Consider the following 18,770-nt stretch of genomic DNA (forward strand, 5'->3'; position numbering starts at 1 on the left):
AAAAAATCCATATCGGTCTATCCCTACTCCTGTGTAGATGCGTTTACGCTTACGAGACACCAAAAGTCATGCTGCACATGTGTTCTGTGTCGCTATGCTTGAGCACTGGGGCCAGAACAGTATGAGGACTTGTTAGAGCCAGACACAAAGTCCTCACTTGATGCCTGACCCTCTGACCTAAGAGGAGAGCGTGTGGGTGGGGCTGGAGATCACTAAGGAGGGAGAAAGACACTGCATGGTACAGAACAGCGTCTGGCACACAATGGGAATGTATGGAACCATGATGGAAATGTTTGGGGCCATTTGCTGGTACAGAACATACAAAAGACACGCCATTTGGTCAGAACAGAAGTCCGTATTGACGGGAGTGATGTTTTCGCTTCTGTGAATCACTGTAGATGTGTGAGCAACAGAGAGACAAAATGTCAACAGGCGTCAGAACTGGTGCGTGTGTGTATTTCCTGCTCAGACTCACCACCAACTATTCAGGATGCTCACAGTACCCAGTTGTCATAGTGATGGGGGGGAAGCGAGAGGAGCCCGCTCATTGCGCCACCTGATTGTGAGCGTGTGTGTGTGTGCAAGAGAAAGGGAGAGGGAGAGAGAAAGGGCTGGAAAGCAGAGACAGAGGGTTGCGCAGGAGCGATGGAGAGACAGGCTTTTTGCTGCGATCAGTGTTTTCATCAGTAGTCTCGTTCTTCGGCCGCTGTGTCGTGGGGATTGCAGACATTTTGCCGCTGGTGCTCCCCCACTCTCTCTCAGGCACAAACTTGGATTCTCTGATTGCTCGCACACACACTCAAAGCTGAGTGCTCACACTCACACATACACACACACACAGCGGTCGCTGTGCTAGTATGGGAAAATGCTGCTGCTGCGGTGTGACATGTGTGTCAGGTGTGTATGAGATGGGGATCCACGTGTGCTGATTCCCATGCACTCTTTGACACACTTTGAGTCGATGCCTGCTGGTGCCTCTGACAGGCTGAGGGACACACAGCACGCCTGGCCAGGGGCCCCCCGTGCCATGGTAAATACCTCTGCTAACAAACGTAGCCTTTAGTTAGCCTCCTGGAGCTAACCTGTATGGTCTCATAGAGGCAAGAGTAGACAAGTAGTATACAACACTGTGTTTGTTGTTGAAGCATGTGTTTTGTTGCAAGATGCTTCCTAGTTTGAGTGTGTGTGTGTGTTGACTGTGTTTGCTAGTTTGTGATTCTGACTTGTAGTTTCTTTCCAGCGTGAGGAGAGGAAGATATTTGCATTTGCAGTGCTTCAAAGGGAGGGAAGCGTTTGTTTTGGATTTGTGTTCAGAGAGTATGGTGTGTTATCTGAATGCAGACCTTTCCTCCTTGATTAAGGTGGAGTGTGTGAGTGCTCCTCTTCCCCTGCAGTCTGTCTGTGCATGTGTTTTGGAGAGTGTGTGTGCGTGTTTTGATGCTGCTCTCTGGCTCTGCCTCCCCTCTTCTCCTCCTGCTGGCTGTGTTCCCTCAGGCAGTGACTCTGCGTAAGCAAGAAGTGAGTGTGTATGTGTGTGTGTGTGATCTGCATTATCCCACTGTTTTACACCAACAGCGAGCAAAGCGTCACAGTAACCTCAGGATGCAATTAGCAGGAGAGACACAAAGTCAAACAGAGACAGACTGTGACAAAAAGATCATCAGTGAAAAGTACAAGATGAAGTGTGTCACGAACTGGCTGCTGTTTTGTCTCGTTACAGCATCGCCGTGTTACTGTTTTCGTCCCCGTTACATTATGCTGCCAGGATGATAGAGACAGATAGTTGAGAAAGAATGTGCAGAGAAGTGCCGAGTTGTGAGGTGACAGTTTTGTTTGTCTCCGTTTTCAGGTAATATGACAGTCTCCTCACCGCCACCTCTCGCACTGGTACTCTGTGTTTGTGTCATCTGTGCGATCTCTCTGACACAGGTCGTCTCTCTCTTCCTCTCTGTCTCTGTCTTTCCCTCCCTCCCCAGTGTATGAGCAGAGTGAAGCAGCAGCAATTTGCGCTCCCTCCTCAAGGCACTCGGTAATCACTCTGCTCTCAGCTGCTCCAGGTCTTCTTTTTTTTTTTCTTTTCCCCTTGAAGAGAAAAAAAAGTTACCTCTCTTATATTTCATAGAAAATGGTGGATTTAAAATTTGGAGGTGGTGGTATGAACTCAATAGTGGCAAAAACCCGGACGCATTATGCGTCTTCTATGCATCTTTGTCTGCATTTGCTCGTGGTGGTGTGAACAAGCAGTTTCCCTAATTGATTACTGTCCTTGTTAATGGTGAATAATTGATTAGGTATTAAAAGGTTATAGAATACAAAATGCTTTAAATTATTTATATCGGTTGTTGGATTAGAAAAACAAAACAAAAAACTCAAATTAATAAAACCTGAGTAAATGCTTTATTCATAGATTTAAATGTTCTTAAATGTCAAAAAGTCTGAGCTAGGGCTGCAACTAGCGATTACTCACATTATCGAGGAATCTGCTGATTGTTTTGGTCTTTTTAATAGTGAGAAATGCCCATCGCAATGTGTGTAAGCCCAAGGTAATGTCTTGAAATTTCTTTTTCGTATTATTTATCAATCTGAAAAACATTTAGTCTGCTATCATAGAAGCAGTGATGCAGGCACTGTACTGGACTATCATGGTGAAGAGGGAGCTGAGCTGGAAGGCAAAGCTTTCGATTTACTGGTCCATCTACGTCCCAACCCTTACCTATGGTCATGAGCTCTGGGTAGTGACCAAAAGAATGGGATTGTGGATACAAGCGGCCGAAATGAGTTTCCTCCGTGGGGTGGTTGGGAGATAGGGTAGGGTAGGTTAGATAGAGAGGGTAAAGAGTTCGGACATCCGCAGGGAGCTTGGAGTAGAGCCGCTGCTCCTTCGCACTGAAAGGTGTCAGTTGAGGTGGTTCGGACATCTGACCAGGATGCCTCCTGGGTGCCTCCAGTTGGAGGTGTTTTTGGCACATCCCACTGGTAGGAGGCCCCGGGGCAGACCCAGAACACACTGGAGGGATAACATGTCTCATCTGGCCTGGGAACAGGGCTTAGCAAAAGGTCAATTCCTACATTAAATAGAACAATGAAACAGGCTGCTCTGTCTACTGACAACAATCTAACTGGATTGACTAATAGGATATCTTGTTAAGTGTTTGTAACTCCTTGTTAACACTGAACAATAAACTCACCAATCATCAATTAATCATGAAGATTCAATAATTCATTCATATTCATATTATGGGGTACACTCAGGCTATCACAGGGCTGACACACCATTCACGCTCAAATTCACACCTATGGGCAATTTTGAGTCACCAGTTAACCTGCATGTCTTTGGACTGTGGGAGGAAACCGGAGTACTCGAAGAATGCCCACAGCAGCACGGGGGGAACATGCATACTCCGCACAGAAGGGCCCGAGCTCGCTGGTGGATTCGAAACCTTCTTGCTGTGAGGCGACAGTGCTAACCACTGCACCAATGAGCCACCCTAATCATGAACATTCCTATTACAAACTGTCGCGAATATAGTTGATTTGAAAATTGTTCAATGTTCGTCTCGTGATTAAACCAAGACAAAAACTTGTTATCAACCCAGCTTGCTCATGTGATGGAGCAGCAGAGCTGACCAGACACATTACCCAGCTGCCTGCCTCCCTTCATCTTGACATCCTTTCCCTCCCTGGTCATGTTTATTTCTGTTGGTGTGGTGTTCCTGTACTGCAGTGTGAGAGTGCCACCTCTTGCTACTTGCCTGTCGGGAGTCCCTTTGAGACACCTTTGTTTATTTCTGACTACACAGCAGCAATGCAGTGAACCAGCTAACAAATGAAACTGTTACTGTACCAAAAAAATATGGTGGTGAATAATACTGCTGCCAACCCAGTCCCCACTGTGCTATTAGACACACTAACGCACTCAAATAAAGGAATAAATGCACAGTGCCGGCAGTTGCACACAGATACACACCAGTCATTGTTTGTTCTGCACAGATACTTTTTAGAAATACACAAAGCAGACAGTGGATGCTGGCTACCTTCACGTAAACTATTATCTCATTGCCCTTATCCTGCAACACTTTCACACATTAACAAGACTACAGTGGTTTATTGTGTACTTATGCTAATGTGTTAATCAAGTGTGCAATCAATAATTCATCACCTGCAGAGTGTTCAGCAGTCGAAACAATTGTCAGCCGGAGGCAGCCTGTCTCCCCTTTGATGTCTGTATTCCTTGTTGTTCATTATCTGAGAGGAGGAGAGTACCTGGCTGAACCTTCTTCTCTCTGCATGTTCAGGCCTGCAGATATCAATATTTGATGACTTTCACTTCATACTATAGCAGCCAGATGTCCAGACAACGTGCACTCAGGACTAGGACACATCCACTGCACTTTCTCTGAGGTTTATACAAACCTGTTATGTTATCTGACCCGATTAAGAATCCACGTGATGCGCCATGTTAGAAAGAGTGTGTTCGGAGAGGTTTGTCAGCCCGTCTTCATGTGATCGTTTGTGAGGTAAAAGAATAACAGATGCTTTCAGATCTTGTTTGTCTTGCCTGAAGCTACCATAGTAGTTATATCTATTTTTTCCACACAAAGGAGACCAGTTATGCTTATTTTCAGGTTCATACTTGTACTTTGGGTTTCTACTAGGACATGTTTACATGCTTTGATATTTGAAAAGACACTTTATTTTCCTCATAATGTCTATGCTGGAACACTTGTACTCACCCTCTGTCTAAAACACTCTCTAGTGCCTGTCTCTATAAGACCACCTTCGAAAAAAGCTCAGTCTGCTCTGATTGGTCAGTGTTTCCGGGTCTTCAGTATCTGCACTCTTGGCTGCCAACTCGGCATCTCTTACCAGTGAAAGCGGTTTCAGTTAATTTTGCTTTAAATAGCCCGACATCCATTAACCGGCAAGTAAGACAGAATATACAACATGACGTGAAATGCAAGAGGCCTTACCTTTTAGTATTAGCGCTGCATTTCATAGCGCTATGAATTTAGAGGTGGTGAAATTATAATGCTTTGTGATGCAAATTATTCCCGTTTTATTTTCTATTGGCTTTGAAGACAGATAGCTAGCTAGCCGCACTATCATGCGAAAACATAGTACCCACTACCCAGCCTTTTATCCCCACTGGGTAGCTATCTTTCGTCACTCTACACCGCTCACTGCTTGGGTAGATATCTAGGAGGAGCTAGGTACCAGGAGCACCAGTCATATGGCAATTACTGCCGGTAACACCGTCTCACCACCAGGAAAATGTGGAAACATGGCAGCCCCTCCCCCTAGGTCCCCCTACTGAGAAAGTGGCTTCATTTTGAGCCACAAAACCCCTTTAGCAGTGCTAAAACTGTTAGCACCACTAGCTGTGCTGACACTGCTAACGGTGCTAACACTAGCCCCTTTTACACTGCCAGATTTTCGGCGAATGTTGGGCCATTTTGCCGGCAAGCTGCGAGTGTTTAGACACACAGGGCTGGATTGGCTAGTTGATCCGATTGGCGGAACCTTTTTGGTTTAAAAAGAACGAGGCGCCCTTCCGCCACGGGAGGGGCTGTTGATGACTTGTGGGAGGAGCTGTTGATGACACCGCACGTGCGACCCACCGGCGGTGGATAAACAGGAAACAGGTGATAGCAGGAATTAGCAAGCAGAGGGAAACGCAAACATGAAAGACACATTCTGTATTTATAACAAAAGTAGGCAGGCAGCATTTTGCTGCACTCCCTGACCCTGTTTTTATACTGCCAATGCTGAAAAAAGACTGATTGGGCTTTCCTGCAAATTTGCACAATTCGTATTTAAAAAGGGCTACTGATAACACAGTTAAAAATGCTAAAGGGGGTTTGCGGCTCAAAACTGAGTCGCTTATTCACTGTGGCAACCTGGGGGGAGACTGGAGGGTGGGCACAATGTATCCAGAGCAATGCTGTTGGGTCTGGACAGCGTTAACAGCAATCACAGAATGAGCAGCACCGCTAATTCCCACCAGACCCGGTTGGTATACAGCGCAATAAACTGAAGACTAGCAAAATTAACCTATAAACCGACATTCATAACCAATCAGCAGTTAACTGATTAACGATTAGCTGTTGACGTCCTTACTTCTAAACCATAATCCTTACAACTGGGCATGTTTCAGCGGAACTACGATCCAAAATCAGAGAGAAATGAACAGAATCAGCAGCCAAGACTCGACATTTTCCTGATGTTAGCATGTAGCTACATGTAGCAGTGTAGGCTAAGTAATGTAAACACGTGCCTGGAGTAGATGAACATGTTAAAAATCTAACACTATCTGATGCTATCTTGTAGCCAAAGTGTAAAAAACAAAGTATTCAGAACGGTCTGAGGTGTGAGGGTTTTGCTCACAGGGATTTCTTTTACATTTGTTTACCTTATTATTTGAAACTTTGGCCACATACAATATGAACATCTGATGTTGTAACAGAAAGGATTTGACAGAAAATAAGGAAGAGCATTAGAACCTCTTTCAAGAGAAGACCACCTGCTTATTTATATTTTTACCACCTTTTTTCTCTCCCTCTGTGTCCCGCTCTCTGCGCGTGTCCCTCTAACAGTCAGGTCTCTCCTCTTGTTTTCACAGGAAGAATGCAAGCAGATCATGGCACGCCAGAAATCTAACAGCCAGTCAGACTCACACGATGATGAGGTTTCTCCCCCACCGCCCAACCCTGTTGTCAAGGCCCGGCGCCGCAGGGGAGGGGTCAGCGCAGAGGTCTACACTGAAGAGGACGCTGTCAGCTACGTACGCAAGGTCAGCATCAGAAGATGGATGCGATACGCAAACATCTACGCACAGACACGTACTGACACACACAGTTAGTGTATACCCAACGTGTTTACACAAACTCATCAACATGCTCGCACACAGATACATGCAATCAATGCGTACATATGAACTAGCAGATTATTGCTTATGTATTTGCACAATTACTGAACAATTCCTAACGTAAGAAATGCATGAGTGACAGGGGGCTTATCCAAAGCCCTCCCCAGGATGAGAAATTCAAAACACAGTCAAAAACATCAAGCAGACATCGAGGTTAATTGTTGTTTATTTGTCAGACACAAAGCTGCCGTTCTGTCAACGCCCACTTAAGAGCACGAATACAAACACATTCATCGAAACGTCGTGACAGTGGGAGATCAGCCGTGTAAATTTATGACAGCAGTTAATGAACAGACTTGGACACTTCAGCGAATATATTTCCAGCAAAATACACAGTTTGTAACTCAGCTACTGGGCTGATGTTCAGCACAGATGCGTTGATAGACTCTCTAGACTAGGTTTTTGCAGATAGTTGACAGCTTCATCATGAAATTTAAAGATGTGCTGAACAGAGAAACTGTTTTTAATCATGCCAGTCGTATTTGCTTTGCTCTAAATGAGCTAAAAACCACAACCACCTTGACTCGCACATGTCAGGGTATCTTCATTACATTTAAGCCACCAAGCAGTACGGTTAAGATCAGTTCGGTGTGCTTTTTTCTGTTTATGTGAAAAGGTTTGGACAGTACTAATGGAACCGTTCCCATTTTAGAGACACCAGATTACCTAGAAAAATCAGGTTATGTAGGAAATAATCTGTAGAAACTGATTTATTCATTCATCATTTATTGATATAACCGATTTACTTCTGGAGGCTACATTGTTCCAGTTTAGGCCTTTGAATTAAATTATTCTGATTAGGAGGATGCATTTCTCATTGTAATCAGATATCTTGCTTCCTCCTGGAGTGCTTTCCTTATCTTAATTCTTTGTCATGCACATGCGTACATTTAAAGAGCTGATAGGAACCCTGGTTACATGCATACATACCCTACACACACAAGGCTCCTCATACACTGTGATTGCTGATTAAGAAATAGGCTTACTGTAGAAAGCTGTGCGTGTAAATACACTGTGTGACTTCATGTTTTCTCATTCTGGACAGCAAGGCAGCTTTTAGATTTATCTTGCATCTTGCCAACTGTCATGTGTCCACCCACAATTTAACGGAGCTTTTGGAAAGTGTGCTCCTTAGCCAGAAACTATAACTCACCTTTACACATGCAGACACGCACACACTCTTGTAAACTGTACATACATACACACCTTAGCCATTGTATCATTGCCTTGCTTGTTCATTTGTAATTAACTTGACACGCCATTAATTGCTGGGTAATGACAAAAGTGCATGAACCCCCATCACCACGCTGTAATCACATGGCCACTGGAGCATGCAGCACGTGTGTGTGTGTGTGTGTGTCAGGTGTGTGCACTCACCCGACATGCATTTGTGTTTGTGGCTCTGAGGTCTTTACCAGACGCTGCAGTTATGTATTGTGGCAACAAGCCTGCTTCCAGCTCCAGCCTCATTTTCTTCAGTGTCCTTCACTATCTCACGGACAGTCACACACACACACACACACACACACGCACCAACTTACACGTATCACGACTCACACAGCCACGTCAGCCGCATGTGAAAAAAGAAATTAATTCTTACTGAACACAACAGACCATCAGAGAAAAGTGAATTAAAATTGAATTAGGAGATGAAAGCACATTATTGCTTCAGTATGAGAGAGCATTTCATCTGGCCGTTGATGTACTCTGACGTAACACACACACACACACACACACACTCTATGTGCCAACATCTTCCTACATCATCAATTCCATTAATGACTCCACTGTGAAAATCTGCAGCTGCTAAACAGAACACAATCAATTAGCTAACCCTGCTCATCTGATTAAAAAGAGCTTTGCTGTAAAGCGCCGTGAGTCTTAACAAATTGTGAGGCCTGGCGGCCCGGAGATCACATTAACAGAATGAATTGCATGGCTGGCATCAGATTGATGGGAACCAGAGTAGACACCGTCTTGACAAGGCGGGAACAAAATGGGCATCGAGTCAGATATTTCCTCCGACTTAAAAGGCCTGTGGCATCAAATGAGAGACTCTGGGACTTCTTTGGGATTTGGCATGTATCATAGCTAACATCAGACCTTATGTAATGCTGTTTAAGAAACATAGCATGGATATTGCAGATGGAAGCAAATACTAAACTTGCCACTTGCCTAACTTCACTTTTTACTTTAATATTTAGGCCTAACTATTGAGTACACATGTAATATAGCAACAGAATTTGATTGGCTGCTTGGAGGCGTTGCTGGTAAATTATTAGAAATCCATCTTTTCCCATGAGGCTTTATCTTAACTTTCTTTCCACTTTGCTAAGTCCCGCCCCCCAGTGTTAATTTTGACAGGTATTTTAGATTCAGTATTATGCGGGATTTATACTTCTGTGTCGAATCGGCGCCATAGGCTCTGCGTTGACGTGGAGCCATAGCCTGACACACACCTCCCCAGAAATGTAACTACACGTCCTGGCGGCGCAGCCCTCCTATCTATTATTGTAAGCTGAAACCATTTCTCTCAGTGGAAACAAAGCTTTTATTTACTTAAATTTCACAGATAAGAAACAATAAATTGTGAAGACAATAAAGCCTCCACTAAAATAGCATTTTAAGTTGTGTGTGTGATTTATCCTACAGGGATTTATCCTAGTTTATGAGCAGAGGAAATCTCCGCTCGTTGCTAGGGTAATTTATACAATGTAAAATGTTATAGGCTTGTGCTAATAACGTTAGCATGTATATTTGTTTGGAAAACGTGTTTAGTATAAGACAGTTGTTTTGTTGGTGAATCTTGTGAGTTGTAATGGAGCCGAATTTTTTAACGTTACCTTTGTTAAATGTTGCTGTTGTCCCTGGCTTCATATAAGTAGAAAAAAAGTCAGCTAGCCTCTAGGCTAATTTATACAATGTAAAATGCCATAGGCTTGTGCTAAAAACATTAGCATGCTAAATTTGCGGGGAAAATGTGTCCAGATAAAGGCCAGAGTTATAGTGAAGCTGATTTGTGTACTTGTGTTTGAAATTGTCTCTATTAAGCCATGTTTAATGTGTGTTTAATGTGTGTTTTGAATCAACTGAAGTTTACAGCACTTCACAGAAACCTCTGCTGCCAACTAGTGTTTTGGAGGTGTAACTGCAGGGTGACACAGACACACCACCGCACAAGTATAAATGTTCACAACGGCGTAGGCTCTGCCACACAACTATAAATCTCCCTTTAGTCTTGGGACAAAAATGTTCATTAGTTTTAGTCATTATGTTTTCTATATGTTTTTTTATCTTTAAACTAATTCAGTGAGGCTAATTATTGTATCAGAAATTAGAGTCAAGGTGACAGGGTGTATAAAAATTTCATTTAGACAAATTTTTCTGTAAATACAAACTTGCATTCCTTTTTGACAGGTTCAAGATTCACGAGCACACGCTTACTGATCATCATTTGTTAAGCTCCACATCTCTCAATTTATGCTCTCAAAAGCTTTGACACCACAGATAACTAATCTGAGACAACTAGGCATAATGTCCAATGCGGTGTCCATTATCACTTTTTAATGGCTGATGTGGAGGTGTGAACCTTCGTCTCCGCATACTAGGGGGTGGTTTAGTGAAGGATCACTTGGCTAGAACAGAAACATCAGTCTGACACGTTGCTTTAAAAAGGACAGTGATTCAAAAGCTGGTAACAAGCCGAGTGCCCTGACATGTAATGACCTCCTGGGTGACAGCAGGATGGATCTTGTGGAGGATGACCAGCCTCTTTCCCTTGCTGTCCACGGAGTAACCAGGCTGGAGGACGGCAGATAGATAAACTTTTGGTACTTTTTACTTCCCATTTGATGTGGTTGTGTGCGTTTTTGTGTGTGCGTTATGCACACTGCTGCATGGTCGTCTTCATGTGGAGACATCTGTTGCCTTAACATAATTACAGCCTACCCCCTCCTCTCCCTCACCACCAGAGACAAAACACATGCGTACACATACACACTCCTCTCTCTTTTTTTTTTAAGTTACTCCGCAGTGAGAATGGTTTTGTTTCGTCCTCTCGCTCTTTCTTACTTTTTTCTTTCTCACCCTATGTTAAAAGAAACTTAAAATACAGACTTCTGTGGCTTTGTTGTGGCTGCAGACTTTGCCATTCCCTTTCCACACACACACACACACACACACACACACACACACACACACACACACACACACACACACCACAGTCTGGGACATGAAAATGCATGTCTTATGAATGAGTTCAGGCCTCTTGTGAATTTTTAAAGGCTGTGTGACATTTTGAGTGTAATCCCTGAACAGATGGGCTTTCCCAAAAATACTCAGACACACGTGTGGGATGTCCCTTTCAGAGTTTGCCAAAATGCTGCTCTTTAATTACTCAATTTAGTCTGCGTTTGAAGTCAGACCTATTATTTGTTTGTGTTGGACTGTCTCATGTGTCCACCTGCACAGTGTGGTTGCGGTATACGTTACTGTAATGGATATTACTGCTTTGTCCACACAGGTGATCCCAAAGGACTACAAGACCATGACCGCTTTAGCCAAGGCCATCTCCAAGAATGTGCTCTTCGCTCACCTGGACGATAATGAAAGAAGGTACAGAATGTTTGTGACCCTGCTGTGTTCTTTAGCAGGTCTGCACAATATCCAGTTGCATGCCAGTAATCCAAATGTGTGTGGAGTATGAGTGTGTGTTTGTAAGCTGATAAAATCATGAACAGGCCATTGTTTCAGCTGAGTGTATTGCCCTTGTGGCCACTGTGTGCCAGTGTTGCCTGCTTTGGGAGCATCTCAAGTCTGCAGAGACATAGAGGGGTGAACATGGATGGATGTAACAGAAGAGGAGGTATGCAGTGAAGGGTGGGTAAGGGGGCAACTGGATGTGTCTGTGTGTTGTGTTGCTCGTTGTTATGGTGAGCTGTCTGCATGTCCATATCATGTTGTGTATTCAGATATGGGCGGCGGTGTTCAGATACATTGCTCAGAAATCAACGATTCTCCATAGTTGTCTCAGAAAGAGAGGGATGCCAGCTTCCCTCTTTTCCTCTTTTTCTTCCCATCTGCTCCTATTCATTGTTCTTTCACATTCCTCCTCTCTTCTACCATCCTCTCTCCATCCCTCCATCTGTCCCAGATCTCCAGTGATGCCTGGGTCTGGCTCTGACAGGGAAGGGGGTGTTGTGGGAAAGGCTCTCAGGTGGCTGGCGGTCCCGCCCGCCAGCCGGAATAGTGTTTCATTGGCGGGGAGAATCCATTATGCCCCATGGAGAGGAAAACACCGGAGCTTTCCTGTCGGCTAAAGCCTCCACGGACCAAACCCAAAACACACTCTTTCCAGTCTTTCGTCAGCTGACAATTTACCGTGCTTCCTTGGCACAGGCACGCAGGCCTCTGATTGCACGTCAGTGCTTCTGAAGCAGCCCCGAGCAGAGTGCAACATGTGATAGATCCGGACAGTCTGAGAGACCATGTACTTGGGTGGCTGATGTGGCAGATTAGAGTTACGCCACAAAAATATGTGGCAGTAGACCATAAACCATCAGGTTTTAATGTGTTCAAGGCCTCTTGGCATGCCAAGCTATGTAATGGCGGCGTCGTCGGCCCATGAAACCATGCATGATGTAGAATTTATTTGACTGGCTGTCATGTTTGCTGTCTCGCTACACACAGCTAGCATCAGCCATTAATGCTGCGCACACAGGAATTCGTTGTTGTGTCATTTGTGGTTGAACATGCAGCTAGCAGCGCTGAAGACTCTTAGCTCGTGAAAACCTTGTCCGATTTGCTAGATTGTACAGTGACATGGCAGTTAGTTGGCTTTGCCTTCGTTTAGCTTTCTAATCGTCTCTCTCTGTCGCTCTTACGGTCTCCCTCACTCTCTTCTGTTCTTCCTCACTCTTCACTCTGGGCTGATGATGCCGGACGGCTGGCTGGCTGGCTGGCTGGTGGCTCGGTTACATTGCGGTGATGTTGCGGCTGTCGCGCCTGGAGCCCCTAACAACAGAAGTGTATTGGTGTATGGCCAATGTGGTCGTCCAGCATTAATGAAAACCTGCACACAGCAACCAGCAGCCCTGTGCACATGGTTTAGTTGCTGCAGAGTAGACTACACACTCTCGTTAGTAAAGGTTCGGCACAAACTTTGCCCGAGGAGGTGCGCCTGTGACTTCAGCTCATCCGAAGTGATGTACAGTATCACTACAGCGGTCACTACAGGCAACAAAACAGAAAATGAAGCCAGTCCCAGCTGCAGAGTAATCATTTTCTCCTGTTGATGCCTTCTGTCATGGCATTGATGAAGTCACAGTATGAAGTACATTGGCGTCTTTAGATGTGCCAGAGCTGTCAAGGACTGACGCACATTAGCAGATGGAGTCTGACTGTACAGTCCTCTGTCTCTCTGTCTGTCACTCCCACTCTGTTTCTCGCTCCTCCCTTGTTTTGCACACAGCTGGCCATTTGGGCTATCAGATGTTCTTGCACATGTGGTCTCATTGGGTGAGAAGATAGTGACAGTTGACCATTGCTCGCTCCTGGTATGGGCCTGTGCTTGACATCAGGGGGATGGGTCAGTGCATGTCGTCATTGGATGGGACATCATGCAAACTTTTTTCCCCCTGACTACTGGTTGGGATTGGCAAATATATTTTTTTGTACTTTGTTTAATGAATGGCGTCTATAACGTGTGTGTGAGACAGAAAGAGAAAGAAAAACAGAGGGCCAATAGCTATCTGTGTGTCAAGGAAATATCTTGTGTGATTAATCACTCAGCAGTTATGTAAGCCGAACACCACACGGTTTGTTCCCCCATTAGCACTATATTATGCTATCATCCCCTTCAGTAATGAGCAAGATCGAAAACAATGAAGCCCTCTCTGTTTCTCTGCTCTCTCCAGTGCTCTCTTTTTCCTCTCATCACTTTTTTTCTGCAGAGCTCTCTCTTTTTCCTTGTTGTCTTATTGCTCTCTGTCTTAAGTTACTTCTCTGTCTTTCTAGGAATCCAGGGACACTGTGCTGTATTTTTACTGCTGCTTTTTCTTCCATTTTAAATTTTCTTTTTCCATTTTCAGATTGTTTTTTGCTGCCGCAGCACTCGTATATTTTGCTGTGCTTTTTAGGGCCATTAGTCGACTAGTCGCCTGCATGTTTACAATATTAATTTAATTATTAAATGATATATTTTGGGCGGGGCAACACAATGGTTTGAGTTGAAGGTGTGAGAAAGAATAGTATCAGTAACATTGTTAACACTGTGCTACATTACAGAGAAATACAGAATCGTACTAATGAACCTTCATTAATATAGGCCTATATTTTAATCTACAAGTGCACGTCACACACTGAGCGAGCCACCTGTTAATGACGCTGTCGGAAGCAGTAATGATTGTGCTAAGTGGCTAATGGGCGTGTAGCTACTTCCATGTTTCAGATGATTCGTCATGTTTGTAGTCGACCAATGAAGATGAGTTTACATACCACCTTGGGTTCGTCCTTCACCTTCTCAAAATGATCCCACACTTTGGATTTCCTGCCCGACATGTTATTAACTAGCCTGTGGAATAACTGCAGGTACCAGCCCAGGGAATTAGAGGGTGTACACATGACGTGTCTTTAACCACCAGGAGCTGTTTATAAGTGTGTAGGCCTATCGTCCTTCTCCATATTTATCAGACTGAATATTTACAGAAGAAGGGAAAGATATCTGTCGGCTGTGAGTGGTTTGTAATGTGACTCCTGTCTGACTGCTGAGCGTGGCCACTTCCTGTGTCTGTCCTTTCAAATTAAATGCCCACATGGTCCAGTCATATCGGTTTTGATTTATTTTGACAAGGCGCAGCTCCTAATAGAGTTTTAAGTTGTTGTTGTTTTTTTTTTCTGCGACTAAGCGACCAGTGAAATCTTGCCGATTAATGACCGACTAATGTTTGGTTGCCAGTCTTGTACGCTAATGGATACTGATCAAAATCTGCCATTCTCTATATGGATCATGATTTATACCTGCCAGTCTTGAACAGTGGGACACCATGAAGTACACTTTGGATTTTTTAAAATGTTTATAACTTTATTGATAGTACCCAGTATGACAGTACTACGTGTTCTGCAATGGTATTTAATACTGGACTGCAAGTGCTGACTGTGTGTTTACTTGTCCCTATGCACACAGCTGCATGTTGGGTTCCATCATTTCCTAGTTAGTATAGTTTTTTGCTTAAAACACAGCTCTGAAGAACAGACCCATCACATGTGTCCTTGTCACTTGCCACATACTGTTTGTCAAAATGGATGTGTGCAAATTAGACAATCAGCCACTTTTTCTATGTCATCAGAGATTCCAATAACTCCAGTGTTAAAGCCACTCAGCAAACACCTACATACTTTATATATGTGCATATACAGTATATGTGTCTTTCCAGAGGAAATCTTTCAGCAGTGAAGCTGCCCTATTAGTCTTGTGTTGGGGCTGAGATGACTGAGTGTATAATTACAGGATAGAGCCAGGCTGAGAAAAATGATCCAGGAGGGCATCTCAGGACAAGCAGGATATTACTTAAACTAAAACAGAGCCAGCCAGTGGTCTGCACTTTGATCATATCCTGTTCTGTGAATGTTTGCTGTCACAGATTCCATTGTCAGCAATGTAAAGATGTCAGGGTTTATGAGTACATTCTGGAGACAGAAGGAAAACAAAGAATATCAAGGGGAATTCAGAGCAAGAGGCAAGAGGAGAGGCATTTGTCATTTGCCCTCGAGGCATTTGTCAAACACATAACACGTGTTACCTCAAATTCTTGGAGAAAACTATGCTTTTTTGGTGTGGCTCTATGAAGAATACAACGAAGGCAAAGATCCCTCGTGAAATGAAGTAAACGGGGGTTACGTTTACTACTGCAGAACGAAATCTTTTTACAAACTCTAACACAGTCTTATTTATCTCAATAACACTTGTGCTCAGGCTCTCTGCTTGGCTGTGTGAGACTGTTAGTACTGACGTGTTTTGAATTGTAATGTCTTAGCAAAAATGCATGCATTTGGGAAGTACTGAGAATATGGAAACAGACTTTTTGATATAGTTTTGCTTTGAAAAACTTGGTCCCCATTTACTTCAATTCATAAAGAATATTTGCCTTTTATTGGATTTGCCGTTCACTGTGGTGGCATGCAGGAACACAGAGGTTTCTTCATGAATTCAAGGTAAGTAACTGAAACACAGATGGTCATTTTGCAGGTGGAGTATTCCTTCAAGCACTGTTCCACCTGAGCTGAGGTAAAGGTGAGAGACAGGGGAGGGAAGAGGCAGAGAAAGAGCAAGAGAGATGTGGCACTGCCTCTCTGTCTGCTATTTGCAATGGCACAATGGTGAAGCATCCACACTGTAAGCACAGACACACACACACACACTCTCTCATGCATAACCAGGCACACAAATACAACCATCACTACAAAGGATGACAGGGATTACATTATCATGAGAAACACACACACACACACGCACACACACACAAGGACATTCTCAAGCATGCATGTCAGGCTGTGTTCCCAGTGAGGCTGCTCCAGCTGGGAGCGTGGAGTCTTTGATTAACACACCATTCCATATGTCAAACTTTATGGCCTCAAAGTTTCTGAGCTCCTCCAGCCATGTGTGTGTGTGTGTGTGCATGTGGTTCATCTTTCCTCAGCTGCCTGGAAGTGAAACTTCAACACATTTCTGCCTTCCAGATTTCAACTTAACACTGTTTTTGTAATTAAAAGTCCGTTTTTTTAAGCACTTAGCGAGGAATGAAGAGGTCAAAGCACACACCTGTCTTGTACAATATTCAAAGACGAGACACACAGAGCGTTCAAGTTAGGAATTTTTACTTTTGCTAAATAAAAGGTCATGGTTTCTTAGGAATACAAACTGCAAGGGAATGAACTTATGCTGTACCATCAGGGGACAGTACCTCCACTTGTTTATCTCGTGACCTTGGCTGGTCTGTAAACTGACGTCTGAATCTCTGCCATGGTGTGGCTCCCAGTGGGCCACTGGGTGGACCCCTCTATTTGCCTCCCATTAGCTGCCATAATGACCTCATTACGATATGCCCACATCAACAGCCAAGCACACTACAGTAGATAAGCCGAGAACAGGTGTTTGATTTCACATTGTGCCGAGCCTGCACGGCTAACACCCAAATCAGCCTGCAACCACCTGTCTCAATAGTGTAACTGTGCCGTAGTTGTTATCATATCGACTGAAACTACTATCTCATCTTACCATCTGCATGTCTGATTAGTCTGTTTTGGTTTCAGCGAACTAACAGCACTTAGATGATCGTTTTCAGATAAAAGATTCTGATAAGAAATTGATAAAAGAAAGAATCAGGTCACACTGTTTTGCACCAATTTGGATATCTGGCCTCGGCTAAATTGTCAAGTTTACAGGCCTATGATGTGTATGTGTATGTGCACATGTGTATGTTTGTCCAGGTGCACCCTCTCCACCACTTCCCCCTGTTAAATGCCCATTGAGAATCAGTCTTTAAATATGCTCAATAGAAGTGCTATCGCCTGTTTAAACAAACATTCTCTTAGTTCCTACTGTAATAGTGTTTCTTATCTAACTTCCTACTGAAGTGATATGAAATGAGACTTCAGATAGCGGTAGATTGTGAACTGTGTGTGTTAATGTTGGCCTGCTTTTGGCAATTTTTCTGCACACCTGGATTAATGACCTTCATGATCTCCAGTGGAAAGATGGATGGGACGGGCGCAGGAGCAGTTATGTGAGGACACATTTAGAAACAGGTTACCCAGGGTCACGAAATTCCTGCAAAAGTTATGAAATTTCAAAAATGTGTTTGGGATTAACAGATTTTTTGGAAAGTTATGAACATTGTTTTGGCTTTTGTTTAAAATATGTTCATACCCCCCCCCCAAGCATGTCTAATGTTTCACGAAATATGTTTCTTGAATTACTAACGTAAAACTGTGTGCCGTACTGCGTGACTGATGAAAATGTCCCTAGTATCACAAGGGACACCAGACCAGCACCATGTCATCGCCAAGGCCACGCCCCCTTTTAGGGGAATGAAACACGCTGTCACATCAGTAGAGAAACAGAAAACGATGCTGGTGACAGCTACTACTGATGGATAGCTAACGTTAGCCTCAGTGGGAGGCCGCTGCAGTATGTACATACAGCACATAAGCATCAGACTGTCATCTCCATCTAAATCTCAGCCTGTAGATCAAACATTTGGCTATCAGCAGGATGGTTGTTTACAGACAACACTTAGCCTAATGATACCTGGCAAGCAATATTCATCCATTGTGTTGGGTCATTCATCTACTTGGACGGGGGAAGACTGACAGGACATGATGGCGATCAACCTTAATTTATTAAGGTATCACATATACTCAGGTTCAGGCAAGGTCGCAAAACGATTATTAGACATGTCTGCAAAACAAACATTCAAGAACAAGTAACAAGAAATAGAGTCCATGTCACAATGACATCAGTTTGTTAGCTGGAGGCAAAACACGGCTTTTCACCACAGGGCTGTAGGCTACATAGGAGTCTTAAAATGACATCTTGTTGTGTTATTGGGAGCCAGAATAGAAGGAGTCATGGCTCAAAACTCAGTTAGCACTAGTTGGCCAATTTATTCAAGTGGGTGTTTTCGTGTTGTACCTGTTTGTACTATATGGAAGAAGCTAACACGTCAAAGTGAGCTGCTTTTAGCCGTTGAGGTTCATTTCTATTTTAGCTATCGACAGCATTGGCAATGGCAACTACCGGATCCTCTAAAGCCCTGTAAAATACTCCGCAAGAACAGAGAAATTTGTT

General features: G+C 43.8%; 1 protein-coding gene across 2 annotated transcripts in view; it reads left to right on the forward strand.

Annotated features, from left to right (window-relative positions):
* The window catches only part of prkar1b (protein kinase, cAMP-dependent, regulatory, type I, beta), a 110,350-nt gene that overhangs the window by 19,896 nt on the left and 71,684 nt on the right, over positions 1-18,770 (forward strand). The window contains exons 1-3 of one of the 2 annotated variants that reach the window (XM_033645294.2): positions 713-1,030; positions 6,620-6,790; positions 11,448-11,539. In XM_033645294.2, coding sequence (XP_033501185.1) covers positions 935-1,030; positions 6,620-6,790; positions 11,448-11,539 — 359 coding nt within the window. In that variant the 5' untranslated portion in view covers positions 713-934. Of the gene's footprint in view, positions 1-712; positions 1,031-6,619; positions 6,791-11,447; positions 11,540-18,770 lie in introns of those variants that run through there. The other variant, XM_033645293.2, reaches the window with a different exon arrangement.

Source organism: Epinephelus lanceolatus, chromosome 18 (genome assembly GCF_041903045.1).
Source record: "Epinephelus lanceolatus isolate andai-2023 chromosome 18, ASM4190304v1, whole genome shotgun sequence".
Classification (NCBI taxonomy): domain Eukaryota; kingdom Metazoa; phylum Chordata; class Actinopteri; order Perciformes; family Serranidae; genus Epinephelus; species Epinephelus lanceolatus.